Raw genomic sequence first — 20,620 nt, 5'->3', positions numbered from 1 at the left:
GTGTTTTGAGATCTTTGTTCTCTTTTCACAAATGTAAAATTATATCGAAACGAAAAGCCAGAAAAGAACAAAAAAATAAAGATGAATCACCACCCTTTCCAGCATGGGAGGGACTAACATACTACCAAGTAAGTGGCTAGTCTCAAGAGATGGGCTCAGAGGCTTGGCATTGGTCTCTGTTGCTGACAGGCTGGACATTCAGCAGTAACAGAGCTAGAGCAGCCTCGGTGAGTCAGAGCCATGCTGCTGGCATCATGCAAAGCACCGCACCTCCCCTCCCCGCCACCATAGCTAGTCCATTCAAAAGCCCCTTTCCCAGCACAGGAGGTTTCCACCTGACCAATGGAAGGTTTCTACAACAAGCAAGGGTGTCCACTCTGATTGAAGATCAAGGCCAGGGAAATGACCAGGCAGAGCTGTGAACCCAGCCATCCCACTGTGATCTGGGCCTGGGGCCAGGACTCCATTTACTGTGTACCCACTTTTACTCCCTTAACCTAACCAGAGTCCTGATGACACTTGACTTGGTATCAAAGGCACCTGTGTTCAAGGGCAATCCTAAAGCAACGCCAGATATTCCTCTTCCCTGGGGTATGTACAGTTCTCTGGGTAAATAAATGGCTGGAGGCCCCTCTGGGAAGGACCAGGACAACCATTACTGCATTCCTCACAGCAATGTGGGAGAGGTCTCCCTCATGAGATCCGGTCTCTCCTCTGGACAAGGGGTTCTGAGCCTGAGAATTGCCTCATGTCTGGGAACTAGGTAATGTTTTGTGACTTCGTCTTGGGGCAGCTTCCCTCAGCCATTGGGCCAACGATCCCTTGAGTCCTTCCGGTTGTATAAAGGAAGCCAACCCCTGTCAGCTGCCCAGCCATTTGCCTCTGGCCACACCATGATCCATTCATAGCTCCCTAGCTCTCTGTGAGTCTGGTCCTCCCTCCTGGCCTCTGAAAGGCTCAAGCTACCACCTGGTCCTATTGCTGTGGGATCCTCTAGATCCCATTGCTATCAGGGAGCCCGGTTCTGTTACAACATCTTCTTCTGTCAGTTTGGGCCCCAGAGGAATGGCCACCCAACTTCTCAACGATGTGGTGCCTCTTTCCTTTTGGTAGATGGAGGTCCTCTGGGTCCCTTTGTGGAACATACTTGGCTGGTGGGCATATTTGGCTGTCACAAATATAGAATTACGTCCACTCTAACACGCAGAACTTAAGAAAAGTGTCTTACTGCACAGCCAAGTATCAAAAAGAAGAAATGGCATTGGGTTTGAGGGGAGATAGAACTAACAGATTTTGATTTTTTTTTTTTTACTACTCAGAATCAAGGACCCCCTTGATCCTCCAGCTCTGAGAGTAACATGACACAGCGATGGGAATATCTGCAGCTCTTAACCTCGAAAATGACAGCAGTGGTTGGGCTCTGCCCCCCATTATAGAGAAACTGAGTATGGAACCAGGGGTAACTGGCTGGCTCAGTCAGTTGAGCATCCGACTTCAGCTCAGGTCATGATCTCATGGTTGGTGAGTTTGAGTTTGAGCCCCACATTGGGCTCGCTGCTGTCAGTGCCAAGCCTGCTTCGGATCCTCTGTCCCCATTCTCTCTGTCCCTCCCTCAGTCACACTCTCTCTCAAAAATGAGTATTAAACAAAAAAAAAAGGCAACTAAACAGGACCTGGAGAATTGCTCTGAGGGTAAGTCTAAGGGTTTCAAGTGAAACCTTTAAACTGCTAAGGACCTAGAGTATCCCTGAGTTATCTGGTCCACCTCCCTCCATTAGACACAAGGGCAGGGCTGGGTCCCAGAGAGGGGAGAGGCTGGTGGTCCTGAGTCCTACCCTCCTACCCATCATCACTGAGACGTCCCTTCTCCGAAGGAAAGGGGTAAATTGCCACCGAAGGAAAGGGGTAAATTGCCAAAGGAAATCAGCCACCAAAGAAGTCATGTCCGGGTCCACTTCCTATCTCCCACACTGTGGGTGCAGCCACGTGAAGCCAAATGCACAGGCGGTTTCCATACTAGCAAAATACTTTTATTACTTTATAATGATAAAAGAAGGAGAGTAAAGATTTCTTTTTGGTGTATACCAGAGTTAAGGGCAGTAGGAGGATAAGGGGATTAACAGGATTTTTATGTACTTTGATGACAATAGAAAGTTAACAATATCAACTGTTTGCCATAAAACTTATCATAGCTCCCCCAAAACACATATATAAAGGATCATAGTTTTAAAATCTATAAAAGTAAAAAATATACAGTCAGAAACTCTAACGCTTATTTCCTCTTTAATATAAAATTGTAAACATTTATTTACACAAAGCAAATGTGTATAACAAAGTCCGAGCACCCTTTTCTTGTGAGTCATGGCTCCTGGAAGAGGGGATTTGCACTGAAGCGGAGTCTCCCCCCTTGACTACCCAAAAACCAGATTCATAAATAAAGCCATGGGCAGCTCCCTGGGGGGGGGGGGGGGAACCCCAAGCATCACATTTTATTGCTCCGACACTGCAGCGAGAAGCCTGCTGTCTGTCCGGCGGCCCGAGGGCTAAGGCAGGGGCAGCCCTCCCCGGGAGGGGACAGAGGTGAGCGGCCAGGGGGAGAGCAGGAGAGGAACAAGGACTCATCACCAGCCTGCAGCCCGCTATTTTTGGTTGAAAACCCACTGAAGTCCCCCTCTTCCCCTTTAGATTGGGGAACTCACTCAGAGGGTGGAGTCTTCACTGGCTTTAGGATTCGTTCCCTTCTTTGAGAGCTAGATTCAGTACGAGGAAGGCAGGGAGGGCATTTAAAGGGGAAATGGCCCAGACACCACCCAAGGTGGCAAATGGCTATTAGAGAAGAGGATCTGAGGGTCCAACTACCCCCATGAAAGGCACTGCTGGTGCAAAATAATTACCCATGTGTGTGCAACCATTCATCCCCTCAAAGCCACTCGGGCTGCCCACGTGGATCTCTTCCTTGGCTTAACTCTTTACATATGACACTCCTTGAATCACCCACTTTGAGACTCCAGGGAAATAAAAATGGGGTTGCGGTTTCTCCAGGGACCACTCTACATGGAAGCCACTCTCTTCAGTGTCCTATTTTCTCTCCAACACTCTGTTTAGAAGGGTTTCGCCCTGCACTTACCATTTTGCTTTCGTTCTAACCGAAGTGCTCTCTCCATCTTTGTTTCCAGAAACAGCCCACGGGGAATACTCTGTTCTGCGGACTCTTAGCTTAGCCAAAGTCCATTAATTCACAGACCTTCAAAGAGAAATCCACTCCAGTCTTTATAAAGGATGTATTAGTGTTATAAAGTCATTCTCTTCAAAAAGTGCACGTCATCTGACGAGGGAGAGCGGCAGAAGTGGTGAAACAGAGTGGAGTTCTCACCTGCAGCTCGGCCTGTGGCCTCCTTGCCCAACAGTGCACACCTCTTTCCCTCCTTCCCCCAAACCTTTGCTTTCTGGGGAGGGGACACCAGCCCCACTACTACAATGCTAGGGCTCCCTAAGGAATCGTAATGACTTTCTCCTCCAGTCTAGTAACCTGTGGCCTTAAAGAGGTTTTCCATTTGTGCTGGAGAGAGAAGGGGAGGCAGAGAGGTCATGGGAACTGCAGATGGGGTGAAGGAAAGACGTCTGTGCACAGCAATGATCACCTTCCTGACACATTAAATACAAGTTTTGAGAGAAACTGCAGAACAGGGGGAGGGTTTACAACAAAAGGGGACACAGGAATCCCAAATAATCCATCTCGGCATTTAGCCTGGGGGTGACCTGGGGTCCTGGAAGCACAGCATTCTTGGGGGAGGAGGAGGAGTGCGGCTGGAGTGACCACATCTGTGTCACTAATTCTGCTATCTCGCAGCATCCTGTTCCTTTTTGGCACATGCAGTCACAGCCTGTACTGACAGAAATGATTGCCCAGGGACCCTCCCTTTCCCCTGAAAGCGGACAAAGAGCAGGAATAAAAAGGGCTCTTAACCAAAGGAAACCCTAGGTTTCCAATGCCACTTAAAATCAATTTAAACCACCACCTATCCTAATCTGTCTTAAAATCTTAAAAAAAAAAAATTAATCTTTTCTATGCTACAAATTGCAAATAGTTCTGCTATATAAAGTTGCAACAAAACCTGTCCCCAACACTGGGGAAAGAGGAGAAATCTTGGATTAAGTCAACACAATGGCAGAGATTTTTATGAGCCTGCCATCGTGGGGTTTCACCATTCTTACTGTTGGTTTTTTGGTCATTTGGATAGAAAACCACTTGTAGAACCCTATCCTGCTGTCCCAACACCAGGCAACAAAGCCAGCAGATGGGCTGGGGCCAGCCCGACGGGCCACAACTGCTGGCTGGGAGCTGTGCACCCGGCAGACCCTGGCCTGGCCAGGCCAGGCCTCCACCCTGGGGCTCTGGCTCCACCCACCCAGCTCCCCGGGCCGTGGGCTTTTGGTCCAATGTAGTTGCTCTTTCTTGAATCTGAGAATAAAAATACAGGCTGTGTGAACATTTGAGACCACCACAAATCCTTCAGTTACTGAGGCCCTAACAGGTCATCCAGATCGTTCATCCACTCTTCCGAAGTCCTATTCTTCAGCAGGGAGTCGATCAGGTCAGCATCTCCGGCCATGCTGGCCAGCCCACTGCCACCTGGCTGCCCGCTGTAGGCGAAGGGCAGATCCTGGCCCGCGGTCCGCACGGGATAGGCCTGAGTGCAGTGTAGTCCCGCCCGGCTGCTCATCGATGGCGCAGGGCTCTGGCTGAAGGCCCCCAGCTCGGGTGCGGCCGGGCTCAGGCCCGGCAAGCCCTGCTGCGGGGCTCCCTGGGGTGGTGCTGGGGCAGGGGCTCCGGTCCTCTGCTGCGCACTCACAGGGGGCAGCATGGACCCTGCCGCGGCTGCTGAGCTCATGGGGGCCATGGGCCTGCTGGGCATCGCCTGGGAGAACTGCGGGCTGGACATCTTCAGGTGGGCCTGCTGCATGTGGAAGCTGGAGGCTGCCGTGAAAGGGCTCACGGTGTTGTTCCCTGGGGTCTGGCCACTCAAGTTCGGCATTCCCTGATGCTGCCACGAGGGGTTCTGGCTTCCCATGGCAGCAGATACCCTTGGGACCTGTGGCTTTGTTAAACCAGAGTTCAGGGTCCCCTTATTGTGCTGCTGGGGGAGGCCGGAGCTTCCCAGAGAGTTCTGCCCATAGGCAGTGGAGACCGAGGTGCTCTGGCCCACGCCAGTCTGCCGTGGAATGTGGGCATGTCCGTTGGTGGCCTGTGGTGGGGGCTGGCCGACTATCTGGGTTATGCCGGAAGCCAGGCCATAGAGACTGCTCTGTGGCAGGCTCTGGGAGCCAGTGAACTGAGCCACACCCCGGTCCTGCTGGCCTGAGTTTGAGGGGAGAGAGGAAACCGAAGTGTGTCCAGGACCCATTGACATCAAATTCCCGGCCTGAGGAAACGCTCGAGAACAGCCGGGGTTTGATGCACCCAAGTTGTTCATGCCAGGCACAGCAGCAGAGGACCCTGGAAGACAGAAAAGAGTCGGTCAATCAAGCTGGCATTTCCTGGACTGCCGCTGTGGAGACATCTTTAGGACCCAAGATGCAGCCGTTATTCTCTGGCATGAAAGGCAAAATCAGAACACTGGACATCTTATCGTCCATGGAATCTCAAAGACGACAGCCCTGGGAGTCAAAAGGGAAGCAGATTTCCCACAGGGTGGAATGGAGGCCAGTCTGGAGCAATGAGGAATTCAAGACAGGCTCAGAGGAAGGGGCAAACACCCCAGGGCGGCAGAAGCCAGGAGACTTGATGATTTAACCTTCCAAAGCCCACCCTATTTCTGCTCTGTGGGAGGTCCATGCCGGCCCTGGGGACTCCCAGACAGATCCAGCCCAGGGTCTGCCTTCAGGAGGCAAAGGCTCCATGTGGTGTAACAGGGTTACAACAATAGCTGGGCAACAGGCCATGTGAGTGCAGGGGTCTGAAGGGTCAATGCCTGGGAAGATTTGGGGAGGGCTTCAGAGAGATGGTGACAAACACACTGGCTTTTTTAAAAGGGCTGAAGAAACTTCTTCTCGGGGCACCTGGGGCGCTCAGTCGGTTAAGGGTCTGACTCTGGCTCAGGTCATGATCTCGTTTTGTGAGGCTGTGCCCTGTGTTGGGCTCTGTGCTGACAGCTCAGAGCCTGGAACCTGCTTCAGATTCTGTCTGTCTGTCTGTCTCTCTCTCTTTTTTTTTTTTTTTAATTTTTTTTTCAACGTTTTTTATTTATTTTTGGGACAGAGAGAGACAGAGCATGAACGGGGGAGGGGCAGAGAGAGAGGGAGACACAGAATCGGAAACAGGCTCCAGGCTCTGAGCCATCAGCCCAGAGCCTGACGCGGGGCTCGAACTCACGGACCGCGAGATCGTAACCTGGCTGAAGTCGGACGCTTAACCGACTGCGCCACCCAGGCGCCCCTCTCTCTCTCTCTCTCTTTCTCCTCCGCTCGTGCATGTTCTCTCTCTCTCAGAAATAAAGAAACATTAAAAAAATTTAAAAATAAATAAATAAATAAAAGGGTTGAAGTTTAGCAATTTCACCGTTTGGAGAAAGAGTATCCTAGACAGAGAAGAGAGTGTGTGCAACGCCATAAATTTACGTGAGGCGGTCTGTGTGGGGAGCTCCATGGCCGGAGTGCAGGAAGGGCATCCCACCGACTAGAGATACGGCTGGAGAGATAGCTGTGGCCAGACTCAGAAGAGCTGTGGCTGCCATGTGGAGGACACAGTTGCAAAGTCCCAGGGTAAGTGGACCGCAACAGTGGTTTGGGGGCTGGGTGGGGGCTGCTCAAATCAATTAGGGGAGGGGTGTACCAGCTATGGCACATGGGAGTGAAAGAGGGAGAGTGTGAGATCCTGTTCTTGACACCACCGAACAACAAGGGGGCTGAGGGAGGGACTGAAAGCAGCAGATGCTGACTGATCAGTGGCGGGCACTGCATGGGGGAGACAGCCGGGAATAGGACAGAGAGGTCCTGTCCTCAGGGAACCTGCTGTCTGGGGCTCTGTCTTAAGCAACGGATGCACAGTGACAACACTCACCAAATGGGTTTCTGTGGGTCGGGGGTGTACTATTCAGGGGCTGGCCATGACTGAGCTCTTTGTTCCTCCTCTCCCTCTCTCCACCAGCACCTAAGAACTAGGCTGAGGGACAGAGGAGGGTGGAAACAGTCTGCTTTGCTCCCACTGACAGCCCAGAACCATGTGAGACGCGATGACGGCAGGAAGGCTGGCTGAAGCCCAGGCTCCTGAGAAGCCCGCAGACTTCAGCTCCATGGTCTGGTCAGCACACACATAAAACTCCACCTAGGCTCCTAGTCAGGACACAGCCATGGGGAGCCTAGGTGGCTCAGTCGGTTAACCGACTGACTTCAGCTCAGGTCATCATCTCGCAGTTCATGAGGTTGAACCCCACGTTAGGCTCTGCGCTGACAGTTCAGAGCCGGGAGCCTGCTTGATTCTGTGTTTCTCTCTCTCTCTGCCCCTCCCCCACTCATGCTCTATTTCTCTCTCTCACTCAAAAGTAAACAAACATTAAAAAAAAAAATTAAGGAGCGAACAGCTGTGCTCAGCTTTCCCTGGGACACTTTAGAGTGAGAGTTGTTGACCAAAAAAGGGACAGGTTTTGAAGATAGGCCAAGAAGAGCTAGAAAGGCAGGTGCAACCAGGTTTTACTGCTTCTGTCAACCGGCCTATCTATGAGTTTCTGGAGTGAGGCCTGAGCAAGGGCAGTCAGGTTCCCTTGCACATCTGAGCTGCATCAGCCAAGACCTCAGAGTGTTTCCTGCCCCTCTGTGGTCAACTGTTGGCAGCTGATGCTGCCGTTTGGGACACTGAAGTGAGTGGACAGGAAGAGAGAGCAGAAGCAAAAGGCCACACAAACTACACTTAGTCTCTCCTTATCTAGAAAATAAGAGCATCATTTTTTTGAAGGCACATAACGGCAGGAGCAAAGAACCTTCTTAAGAATTACAGAACCCATTTCCTGTTGATAAGCTAGCCTCCAGCTAGAAATGATTATGCTTCAAAAGACCGTGCAGCCAGAGTACTGACCAAGGTGGTATGCCTCTGTGACCCTCTCCTCCTAGCCTGCAAGGGAACTAGAAAGCCAGGCTCCATAGGCAGACCAAGGTTTACATAAGCAAGTCTATTTAGCCCCAGCATATAGCATGGCAGACAGCAAGAAGCCAGCACGAGTGCAACGGACCACCTGCTCTGTCCTGTGCCTGCCTCCCCTGCCCGACTCTGCCGCTTCAGACATCCCCTCACCTGTGAACTGTCCAACCTGCTGTGGGAAGGTGCTCTGGGTTGGGTCTTGGTACTGGGGAGGTGGGCGCGTGAGGTGGCGCTGAAACTGCTGTTTCTCCTAGAAAATGCCAAGAACAACAGAACAGTACAATAAGACCCACATGGAACAGAAACAACAGTTACATCAGAGAAAAGTAAACTGCTATGGTTTGTTTCTCACAGATGAGTTCCTGTGAAGGTAACGCTCATGGTTTCATTTGGGGGATTTTTAATAAATTGTAGGAAACAGAAGGACGGGGCAGATCTAAGGAGCAATGATTTAAAAAAAAAAAAAAAGCGGCGTATCAGTTTAAAAAAATGTGGGGAGGGCAGATCGGGGAAATGCAAATCAAAGCCACAATGATCTACCTCTTCACACCCACAAGGATGGCCAGGATCAAAAAGACAAGTACAGCAAAGATGCAGAGAAACTGGCACCCTCACACGCCACTGTGGGAACGTGAAACAGTATGGCTGCTCTGGAGAACCGTCTGGCAAGTCCTCACAAGGTTACACATAACAGCCACCATATGCCTCGGCAATTCCACCCCTACATACACACTAAAGAGAACTGAAAACTTATGCCCATAAACACGGAAAACAAACCAAATGTCTATCAACTGATGAATGGATAAATCAAATGGAGCTTTTCCAAACGACAGAATATGATCCAGCCATAAAGCAGAGGGGAACGCTGCCACAGGCCACAACATGGGTGATGACTTTTATTGGGCAGGCAGTTTCTTTTTAGGGGGTGAAAACTGACGAAGTCGACTGTGGTGATGGTTGCATACCTGTGTGGATATACTAAAAACCACTGAACTGTACACTTTAAGTGGGTGGATTATATGTCACAAGAACCATATCCCAATAAAGGTGTTATCTTAAAAAATGGCAGAATGGAACACCTAGGTGGCTCAGTCGGTTGAGCGTCAGACTTTGGCTCAGGGTCATGATCTTCGCATTGGGCTCTGCACTGACAGTACAGAGTCAGCTTGGGATTCTCTCTCTGCTACCCCTCTGCTTGCTCAAAAATAAATAAACTTTAAAAATAAATAAATATAGGGGCGCCTGGGTGGCGCAGTCGGTTAAGCGTCCGACTTCAGCCAGGTCACGATCTCGCGGTCCGTGAGTTCGAGCCCCGCGTCAGGCTCTGGGCTGATGGCTCGGAGCCTGGAGCCTGTTTCCGATTCTGTGTCTCCCTCTCTCTCTGCCCCTCCCCCGTTCATGCTCTGTCTCTCTCTGTCCCAAAAATAAATAAAAAATGTTGAAAAAAAAAATTAAAAAAATAAATAAATAAATAAATAAATATATGTAATAAATACAAATATTATATACATGTGGCAGAACTGAGGCAGTGATGTGGGCTTTAAAGTCATCCTCAATCACCTTCATCTTCTGGGTAGATGGTTTTTCTGTTAGGACTTTGAAGATGTAATTTAAAATCCTGAGAACTCTCGTAACCTTGGTGACTAAGCGGGTGAACTGCAGGACTTGGAAAGAGATTGTCGGGCCTGATTCTAGAACTCTAGGACCTCAGGGACATTTTCATTTCCCTCTGTTGTATTCTGGCTTCTGACAAACTCTGTATTTACAACAAAGCTGGGACCCACAGTGAACTGGCAGACCAGTGAACTCAGTGCTGTGGCAGTTGTAGACAAGGGACGTGGAAAAATGTCCCTAACAAATAAAGTTTTAGCTAGAGATTTGCCTTCACTGATCACCAAGTGACATTAAAGCTACTTCTGAAACAGGCCACCATTGTCTGAGAAATGCCACACTCCTGGAAAGGGCTTTAAGATGGCAAATGACAGGCAAATGAGCACGCATGCACACACTGGAGCGGAGCACGCCTGTGTGCACAAAGAAACACGCTGAAGCTGAGCGCGCGCGCGTGCGCGCGCGCACACACACACACACACACGATGGAGCTAGCAGCCGCGGCAGTGACTGGGGAGGCAGGGGAGAGTGGGGGTGCTGGGGGGGGGGTCACCTTCCACCTCCCACTTTACCTGTTCCGCCAGAAGTTGCTGCTGCCTTTGTAAGAACTGCTGTTGCTGCAGGTGCTTCTGTTGCTGCTCCCTCTGTTTCTGTTGGTCCAAGAGCAACTGGTGCTGCTTCATTACTGCCGCCTGCTGCTGGCTACTGAGATAGGGGGTGCTGCTGTGAGTGCTGGCCCCGGACGCAGCTGGTGGCTGGCTCCCCACGCTGGCAGCCTGGGCTGGCACAGGGACGCCGGGCGGGTTCTGCTCCTGTCAACACAGGTAAGAGGGCCTCAAGTCAGGGAGACATGGTGAAGTCTGTGAGCCCCAATCAGGGCAGACAAGCTGTGCCCGGTGAGGGCCTGGCTCCAGGTTCTCTCTTGAAGCCTCTGCTTCATTCCAGGCCAGGCCAGAGACCAAAAGAGCTAACACCTGGGCATCCAGCAGTCAGCCACAGCTGCCTGTCAGCTCTGCGGCTCCTACGGTTCACCAGAGGCAAAGGTGTGATTTTACATTTAAGCTCATATTTGCATGCTTTAGTTCCAGAAGGCAAATGGAGCCTCTAAATGCTCACTTTCTGGAAAGTGTGAGTACAGATGGGTTGCTGGAGGAATGCCCTGAGGGACTATGACTGATGGAGATGCCATGTTCCAAGTGTACAAACCTTGGGTCCCCAGTGGTGGGATGGTCCCTGAACTGCCTGAAATTGTATCATGTGTCCATTTGTGTACGGCATTTTCCTGAGAAGAGACTGCTTGGCTTTTGTCAGATGTTCACACTCAAAAAATACTAAGTGTCAATGAAAACTTTAATAAATAGTCTCAATTATTATATAGACCAAAAGTGAGAGTCATGTCAAAGGCTATATACACAATATCATCCTGTCATGGCTTATAATTTAAAAGGGGAAAATTTAACTCGAAATGGGAAAAAGGTAAAAGGCAAAGATCATTTAAGCAAGTTCAACTTTTTGAGCTCCTTTCTAGTCCTTGTATGTCTACACATTTAATCTTTACAAGAATCTAACCTTAGAGCAGACAGCTCCTGAGGTAATTTCCTCACCCCACGCACCAGAAGGTTATGGGCCAGAAGGTTTGTGAGGCCCTAAGTGCTACTGAAGTGGCAGTTACCACCAGTTTTGTTTTTTTTTTTTAGTTTATTTATTTTGAGAGAGAAAGAGAGAGAGAGGCAGAGACAGAAAGAAAGAATCCCAAGCAGGCTCTACATTGTCTGCATGGAGCCCAGTGTGGGACTCAATCTCACAAACCGTGAGACCATGACCTGAGCCGAGATCAAGAGTTGGACACTTAAACCGACTGAGTCACACAGGCACCCCTGATTTTTTTTAAGGATGCTTTTAGTGGCTATGTAGCAGTTTACTGGCTGAAATAAGTGTAAGTATCAACATTTACACATGTACTCTCCTGCTGACTGTTGAGACATGCTTAAACAGCTTCCCAGTTTTTGGCTATAAGAAATAATGATGCAATGAGTATCTTCTATATAACTTTCCTATTTTTTTTTTTTAAGGGATGATTTCTTGCAGAGGTATCATGTGTTAATGCTTATTAATACTTTTATGGCTAATGGAAAATACTGGGACATGTGGGTGTCTCAGTTAAGCATCCAACATTTTTTTTGTTTGTTTTTGAGAGAGAGACAGCAAGAGCAAGCGGGGGAGGCACAGAGAGAAGAGAGGGGGAACAAAGGATCTAAAGCAGGCTCTATGCTATCAGCACAGAGTCCGATGTGGGGCTTGAACTCCTGAACCGTGAGATCATGACCTGAGCCGAAGTCGGGACGCTCAACCAACTGAGCCACCCAGGTACCCGATGCATCTGACTCTTGATCTCAGCTCAGGTTGTGATCTCAGGGTCAAGAGCTCAAGCCCTGCGTTGAGCTCAATGCTGGGCATGAAGCCTACTTATAAGGGAAAAAAAAATTATATATATATATATGTGTATATATACGTACATATACATATGTATATATATATATATACATATGTATATATATATATACATACATATATATATATATATATATATATATATATATGAATGAATGAATATGACACCAAATTACTTCCCACAAGCACTGTGCCCATTTACACACCCTCACCAGTACAGGAGCATCAGTTTCCTCATTATTATTACCAGCACTGGATTTTTTAATTTTTAAAATTTTACAAATACACAAAGGTACCCACAAGGGTATTCACTGCAGCCTTGCCTATAACCAGGAGACAATGAAGTACACCAAAACAAAGGGCACGCGCCATGGGCCACAACTGTTGTCACACAAGTGTTTAACAAGTATCAAGGAATCTACACATGTAGACGAGGAAGACAGTCTGGGACATACTGTGGAGTGAGGAAAGCAACTGTGCTCTACTCTATCTTGGAGGAAGTCAAGGAATGAGCCCTAGCCAGGGGAAAGCTGCCAGGGAAGAGACATTTTAGAACATACTTGAACAGGAGTAGAAACGCAAATAACGACCATGATAAAACTGGTACTTGATCATTCTCCACCCTACAGAGCTATGTGACTCTGCTAGGCTTGAGTGTCATGACTAAATAGATGCAGTTTAGATGTGCTGGGGAACAGCTCTCTCTCACCTTACTAAATCTTAAGGTACTCTGAACACAGAAATCTGAAAAGTGGTTTAAAAAACAACAACAGGGGAGCCTGGGTGGCTCAGTCAGCTGAGTGTCAGACTCTTGAGATCGGTTCAGGTCATGACTCACAGTTGTGGGACTGAGCCCCACATTGGGCTCTGTGCTGATGGCACAGAGCCTGCATGGGATTCTCTCTCTCCCTGTCTTTCTCTCTGCCCCTCCCCTGCTCACTCTCTCTCAAATAAACAAACTTAAAAAAAAAAAAAAAAAAAAAAAAAAAAAGGCAAAGCCTCTAAGGAGCACATTAAATGTGATCGTGATCTTTATCTGCAAAATACAGCCATAAATGACTTACTTTAAGTTGTGTGGCATGCAAGAGACACTAGACAAAGTACAGTGTCAAATGTATGGAAATTTGAAACCAAGTTATACTAGGGAATTTTACCCGATTTTCATTTATTCAGAATCAACCCTGGTTTGCCTGACTTTCACGCTCCAGAGACCCGAAGGATGACCGTGGCTGCTCCCTCCCACCCTCTTTGTCCCAACCACCCGAGACCTAGTGACCACAGGGATGCAGAGTGACAGAGAGGGAAGCCACGTGCTCACCTGGCTAGGGGGAACCAGTGATCGGAAGGGCATATTTCCTGGCTTTGGTTTCATCAGAAACAAGGAATTCTGCTCGTTGCTCAGATGAGGCAGCTGCTGGGGAAGATAAGCCATGAGGGCTGTCTTGCTCTGGCTGGACGCAGGGCCACCTTGCCCACAGTCTGCTTTGTAATGAGAAAGGGGTTTGGTGTTGCCATAGTCCAGCACCGACCCTTGGTTAGTCACGGCATTCTGATTCAAGTTACTTGGCGGCTGGTGACTCAGCAGGTTCACATGGCTGGGCTGGAGGTAGGGGCCTCCGGGCCGAGGGGAGCTCTTGTTCACACTGGGCATCATGAGCAGTTTGGAGTTGGTGAAGTCTTGCTTGTAGCCAGGAGGGCTGGCGGGCTTCTCCATGGGATAAGGAACGTTTAAGGGGCTGTGGGAGGGGCCTGTCTGCTGCCACGTGGACATCTGCCCTGGGGCCGGTGCAGGGGTGGCCTGCTGCGGGTTCTGGAGCATCTGCTCCCGCTTCTGCTTCGCAGCGATCTGCTGGAGCTGGTGAGCAGAGGACAGCTCTGAGGGCCCTCCCGGGCCCTGGCTGGGCAACACCACACTGGAGAGGGCTCTTTGTGCATTCTGGGCCTGGGCTGATGCCGGCATCAGGTTGGGACTGGGATTGTCTGCCCCGGGCTGACCAGAGGTGTGGAATAGAGGCTGAGCGCCCCCGAGGCTGGGTGAATCTGTGCTCACAGGGCCGGCTGAAGGCCCCATAAAGGTCTGTCCTGCAGACCCTGCTCTCACTTGTGGAGAGCCTAACTGTTCTTGTTCAAAGGCTGCTGGGGAGAATTCTGTCTTAATATTAATGTCCTGTGCCAAGGGGGTCTGTGTGGCGGAACCAGAACACTCTGGGTCCTTCTTTTCTTCAAAGTCCTCATTGAACAGATCCTTCATGTCTTCATCGGGCACTGACCTGTTCAGCTCCTCGATGAGCTCCTTCCACTCTTGCTCGTTAAGGTTGAGGTCAGGCATGAGGTTGCTTTGAGATATGGAGCCTCCGGCCCCCGCGATCATGCAAGGCAGGTCATCGACGGGCTCCTGCTTCAGTTCTTTATTCAGGCTCAGAGGAAATGGCTCACCAGGGTTGCTGCCTCCATTCAAGTGGAGGCTGGAGTCTGCCAGACACTTCTTACTGATGGAGTCAAGCCCCAGTGAGTGCTTCCCACTGGCCTGCAGGGCCTCTGTGCCAGGCTTGTCAGGCTGCCCCAGGGGAGAGGCTGGAGGCAAGCCATTGGAAGCGACAGCTACTCCCAGAGGGGCCTCTCGGCGGGTCTTCTTGTGTCCAGGAAAGAGGTCTCCGTAGCCATTCTGTTGCTCGCCATTCTGAGGGGGGGTGGTGCTATCAAGATTTCTCTTCACTGTGTCATGAAGATGCTGCAAAACATGGACAAGAGTGACTCAATACACAATGCCATGGGTGAGGGCCCCCCCACCTCCGCCGCCACTTTGAATGGTGACTTAAATCTGGGCCCAGGTCCCTGCAGTGTGCTCCTGTTAATTCTCTCATCCAATTTACACCCCCCACTCCTGGGAACACAGCCCCGCTTCCCCTCTGGGTCTGCCTCTCCTCCTCCTAGGTCCCATGGCTTTGCCTGAGTCAGGATGACTGGCTCAGCTCCAGGAAAACAGCCTAGCTTCAGACAGTACATCAGTCCCTGGACTTCTGCAGCCCTCTCTTTTTGAAGGATACAAGCCTGATGCTGCCCACAGCCACCTAGTCTGAGGGTGTGCCCAAGAATGGAGTCAATGAGAAAGAACAGAAGATACCTGTATGTGCTTGAGGGCATCACACCTAAGTTCTAGATCTAGTTGCATGTGAGACCACCCATGCCCATGGACTTTTCACTTAGAGGAACCAATAAAATTCCTATTGCTTTAAGCTGAAGGAGCCATGGCTGCTTTACAGGCTCTTTCTCAGGCCTTGGTGGGGGGTATTGCACGGGCCACTTTTCACGCCCCACCCTGCCTTTCAAGGAGCCGTTGCCCGCCTCCACCCCTTCTCCCCATGCAGGGCTGCTCCCTTACATCCCCACTCACCTCCCTGCCAACCCTAAGCATCTTCCAATCCTCCATGCCCCGTCACCAGCTCCCACAAAGCTCACCACTTCTTACCAAGACTATTCCTTTGAACACAGCCAGTCTGTCTTGCACTGTTATTCTTGCCTCCCCCACCCCTGATACCATTCCCCTCAACTAGATTTGTTCAGTGAATCCTATTAATGGTCTACCTTGTGCCAGGGACAAATGTTGTGTGGATATCAAGACAAATGAGGTGGTTACGATGGTCTTCGTGGGCTTCCAGTCTTCTAGAACATGGGACATACGTATAAAGACATGGCTACAGAATAAGACAAATGTCCCATACAAGCAACAGGGCAAAAAGCACCCTGAGATGAGAGTTCAGGAGCAGGAATTTCATGAAGAGAACATAATAATGTGAGTGGGGAGAAAGAACATGGTATCTTTCCGCTATTTCCCCAGCCTTGTTTTCAACTGTTAGGACATGACTCTGACCCTTCTGTTACCAGAGGTGCCTACTACACCAAGCCTCTAAACACAGTGCTGCTCCTTTCCTATGTTTACTTCTGTTATGTTTTTGTCCTTCACTGTCTGCCAGCCCCTATTCCATCCCTCCTTCCCTCCCACTGACCCTAAGCACCTACACTGTGCTATTTGCAAAGTTCCAAATAATAGCTTTCGTTATTATCTTTAAATAGGTTTCAGAGGATCCATGGCACACAGCGCTCTGTGCTATTGTCCTCTGGCTACAGAGAAGGGCTGCACTGACCCACCACAGCAGGCCTTGGAGCCTGAGTGTGTGAGCGCTCTGACCAGAGGGTCCTGCCCAAGACGACTCCCTGGGCACCACCAGCTCACAGCAGCAAACTACATCCTAGATACAAATACGCAGTTAGCAAGAAAACAGGGAGAGTTACTTTCTCAATCCAGAGGCCCAATTCCAATGCTCCCATTCCTTTTGAATCCCCACTTCCAAGACTTTCCTATTTCTTTACTGTTAAAGCTGACTGCACAGTGCTCTATATATCCTGGCTGAGTCCATATTTCTCTAAATCCATATCTGGGGGCGCCCGGGTGGTTCAGTCAGTTAAGCATCCAACTCTGGCTCAGGTCATGATCTCATGGTTCTTTGGGTTCGAGCTCCGCATCGGGCTCTGTGCTGACAGCTCAGAGCCTGGGGCCTGCTTCAGATTCTGTGTCTCCCTCTCTCTGTTCCTCCCCTGCTTGCACTTTCTCTGTCTCTCTCTCTCTCTCAAAAGTAAATAAATTTAAAAAAAGATTAATAAATCCATATCTGGGTACACAAGTTAGCTCAGAAAAACTAAGAAATAATAAATAAATGGAACTGTAGGGCAGAGGTGTAAGTAAAACGTGATCTTAGGACCCGATAACAGGACATCTGCTTTACTTTCATGCCAGTTCTTCTGCTTCCTACTGCCACCTAGGGGTGGAAGGGGGGAAGGGGACCTGGCTCTTACAATGGACCCTTTATCTCTCTATTAGATTTGAAAAGTTTATAAGATCTGAAAAGTTTCCTTTGGGGAAGGTAAATTCATAACCATTTAATCGGTTATGATTAAACAAGGAAATCAAAATGAGTTGTTGATTTTTTTTGCATTTTTATTCTATTATTTTCTTTTTGGAATATCATTTGTTCCTCAGCATCAGCTTTGGGCTGTCTGTAAACCTGGGAGCTCAGTTTTCCATTTTCCAAACAGGGAAGATGGAAACCTAAGAGGTCAGGGCACTTGATGAGTCAGCTGGTTGTCCCAGATTAGAAACAGAATCCTTCTTTGCCCTAACAATTATAAAAACTACCACTCCCTCTTTCAATATCCACATGCAAACAGCTGCAGTCAAGTTCCAAAGTAACAACTCAATTTTGCAATGCCATTACTTTTAGCCAAAGGAAACACCGGGCCATTTTCTCAACTACTCACAAAATGTAACTGGAATGATGTAGGCGGGGTGGAGAGTGTGGAATGTGGTGGCCCTGGCAGATTTTTAAGCCTTGAGCATTTGCAGGAGTGCCTGATATGTGCAGGACACTGTAGAGGAAGATGAAGATGAAAAAAACATGGAGACTAATCTCTAGGAATTTACAACAAAGATGGGAAAACAGCCTGAACAGATTATAAATTACATAAGAACAAACACAAAGCTATAAAGCACACAACCGGCTGCCATGTATGAACACACATGCTTGCTCTCAGCATGTCCGGTACTTCTGAGTGCTAAGCTCAGAGGTACCTGTCATAACTACCAAATGGTCTTAAGTACACAGGGTTCCAGGAGGATCTAGTCCTGGGATAACTCCATCTGGTGTTCTTTCTTCTGCAAGGGGGTTTTGTTAAAGGACACCACACACCTGATGGTAAGCTGGAGGCCGTGCATGCTCACCCAGTCCTTCTCCCACAAAGCGCCTTGCAGGCCTGGCTCCCACCTCAGCCTCTACCACCCACTATCTTCTGCTCCAGGAGAGCGGCCCTGGATAGCAACGCCGCTCTGAGTCAAGCTGGAGTACCCATATCCTGTGGACACCAAATCAGTATCCTATCATCTCCCTTCACCCTATCTGGAGGCGCCAGACTTACAGAACAGTCCCTCGCCTGGTCTCAAGAGACTTCCACCACCTGCCACTGAAATTCCGGTGCCCTTTTTGGTCAAACTAACCAAACACCTATAATCTTCCACGGAGCTAACAAACAGATGTGGGGTGGCTCTTTCATCCACATTCCTTACACACAGGCAGCCACCAGTGCTTTCTGACCCTTCTCACTGGGCATTTGTCTTCCTCCACCTCTCTCCTGGGTCATCCTTCTATCAGCCAACCACCACCCACCCCCACCAGAGAGCCAGGACCCTGACCCGCTGCAACATGGCTTCCACCATCTGGGGAGTTGACTGGATATTGAATGGAAGGTGTGGGTTAGAAGGGAGAATTTAGGGCTGCTTTCCCGGAGGCGAGCAATCATCTTGATGCTGCCAAACACAGTCTACATTTTCAGTGCTTTCCTCCATCATCTGCCTGTTAATAATTCCCTGCATCTTTAAAGTTCTCCTTTCTTGGTCCGCCTGGGTGGCTCAGTTGGTTAAGCGTGTGACTCCATTTCGGCTCAGTTATGATCTCATGGTTTATGGGCTCGACCCCATCGTCGGGCTCTATGCTGACAGCACAAAGCCCGCTTGGGATTCTCTCTCTCCCCCTCTCTCTGCCCCTCCCCTGCTCACACACTCTCTCTCTCTCAAAATAAATAAACATAAAAAAATAATAATAAAGTTCTCTTTCCTTGTATTTCTTTACCACATTATCTTGCTTTCTCTTCTACTTTTCTGGTTGTTTCTTCTAGTCTTTTTTGAGGTAGGTCTCCCCTTTAAACGAGTATGGGTTCTCTCTCTTCTTTTCACTCTGCACACACTGAGTGATCTTATTCACCCCCATAGCTTCAAATCCCTGTGGCTGAACATCATGCTCAGAATAAACCCAACTGCCAGGGATCAAGTGATCTATCAGCGTTTGCCCCCATCCAACCTCCTTTCACGTGTTCCACCCTTATCCCCATTGTACAGCATGCCTGAGTCACACCAGCCTTCTTCTAGTTCCTCAAAGGTGCCCCCTCCTTCCTGCCTCAGGGCCTTTGCACTTGTTCTTCTCTCTTCCTAAAACACTTCTCCCTGATCTCCCTAGGGGTGGCTTAGCTCATAATTTGGGTCCCTTATCTCCTCAAAGTCATTCTCCCAATCATTCTCCATCCTAACTCCTTGTTAATTCCCCCACTGGAGGCACTCACATGAATGCACCTAGCTTCCCCTATTAGAATGAAAAGCAGAGACCCAGTACCTAGAACAGTGCCTGGCACTCAATAAATATTTGTGAATGAATGTGCTCTCTCATCGCCCATGTCTACAGAGCTCCACATTCCTGTTTGTCCAATCACTTACTTCGTATGTGGGGTGTACCACAGCTAACTCAGACTTAATCTGTCCAAACCTGAAGCAGCTTCTCCTCAGTCCTGTTTTCCTTTCTCTGCTCTTGTCTGATAATGTCACTACCATCCACCTAGTCACATAAACCAGAGCCAGAGAGCTGGTCTAGCCCTTCCTTCTTTACTCCTCGCATCTAGTCGGTCCCTGCGTCCTACTGAGCCCACCACCTTAGTTTTGGTTCTTTGGATCTACACACTTCTCTCCATTCACTAAAACCAACTTCTGATGCTTGAATCATTTTAATCACGTCTAAAGCTAGTCCTGTTGCAATCTCCACCCTCATCCATGTTGCACCCTATGGTTAGAGGGAGTGCACCGAAGGGCAAATCTGACCCCGTCACCATCCTCCTGCCAGTTCTTCAATGGCACCCTGTTGAGGGTTCACTGGCCCTCAGGTCTTTGTAACCCAGAGCGTGGCTCCACTGACCTTCCGGCTCTGGCACTAGTGTCACTCCCCATCAACTTCCTAACCACACCCATGCTGTATGCCAGCCAGTGGTGCGCCTTGCTGAACACCTCAATCCATGTCAGGTAGCAACTTTGGTAATGCACTAATCTGAGCCAAGTGCCAGAGGGACAAGTCATTACTTCCCTGGTGGCCTTGCTGACCATTCAGCACCTGTGCTTAACTCCTCATGGTGTCAGAATCTCACTCAACCTGCAAAGGCACCCTGAGGAGAATCACTGTTCCTGCTATACAGCAGATGGAAGTCGGGTTACACGAGGCTTCCCACGACATGAGCATTCGAAGGTCATGGGGAGGATCTGCTGCCATCCTCAATCCTCCTGGCCCTGCCTCCCTCCTGGTCAGACTGGGACAGGCCCAAAGTAACTCTGCTTCCACCTGTGAAGCTGAGTGAGGAGTCTAGTGTGAAACACAAGCAGCAGGGAGTGAGTCAGAGCTTCAAACTGTAAGAACACCACCCCTATGCCAAGCACAAGAATCCCATCAAGCTGCTGTTACCAGAAAAACGGGCTGTGATGGTCTCTCCCTCCCTTCCTCTTTCTCTCTCTCTCCCTCTGTCTTTCACGTGCGCGCGCATGCACGCACACACACACGG

The 20,620-nt window shown here is 49.4% G+C and overlaps 1 protein-coding gene across 1 annotated transcript in view; it reads right to left on the bottom strand.

The window, feature by feature from the left end:
* Nucleotides 1-2,008: 2,008 nt before the first annotated feature.
* MAML1 (mastermind like transcriptional coactivator 1) overlaps nt 2,009-20,620 on the bottom strand; it is a 43,727-nt gene continuing 25,115 nt past the window's right edge. The window contains exons 2-5 of the mRNA XM_058739464.1: nt 13,515-14,927; nt 10,318-10,557; nt 8,288-8,384; nt 2,009-5,497 (exon numbers count right to left, since the gene is read on the bottom strand). Coding sequence (XP_058595447.1) covers nt 4,518-5,497; nt 8,288-8,384; nt 10,318-10,557; nt 13,515-14,927 — 2,730 coding nt within the window. The 3' untranslated portion in view covers nt 2,009-4,517. The remainder of the gene's footprint in view (nt 5,498-8,287; nt 8,385-10,317; nt 10,558-13,514; nt 14,928-20,620) is intronic.

Source organism: Neofelis nebulosa, chromosome 1 (assembly GCF_028018385.1).
Source record: "Neofelis nebulosa isolate mNeoNeb1 chromosome 1, mNeoNeb1.pri, whole genome shotgun sequence".
In the NCBI taxonomy this organism is placed as follows: domain Eukaryota; kingdom Metazoa; phylum Chordata; class Mammalia; order Carnivora; family Felidae; genus Neofelis; species Neofelis nebulosa.
Note: the sequence above shows the minus strand (reverse complement) of the source record. Positions and strands in the feature narration are given on the sequence as shown.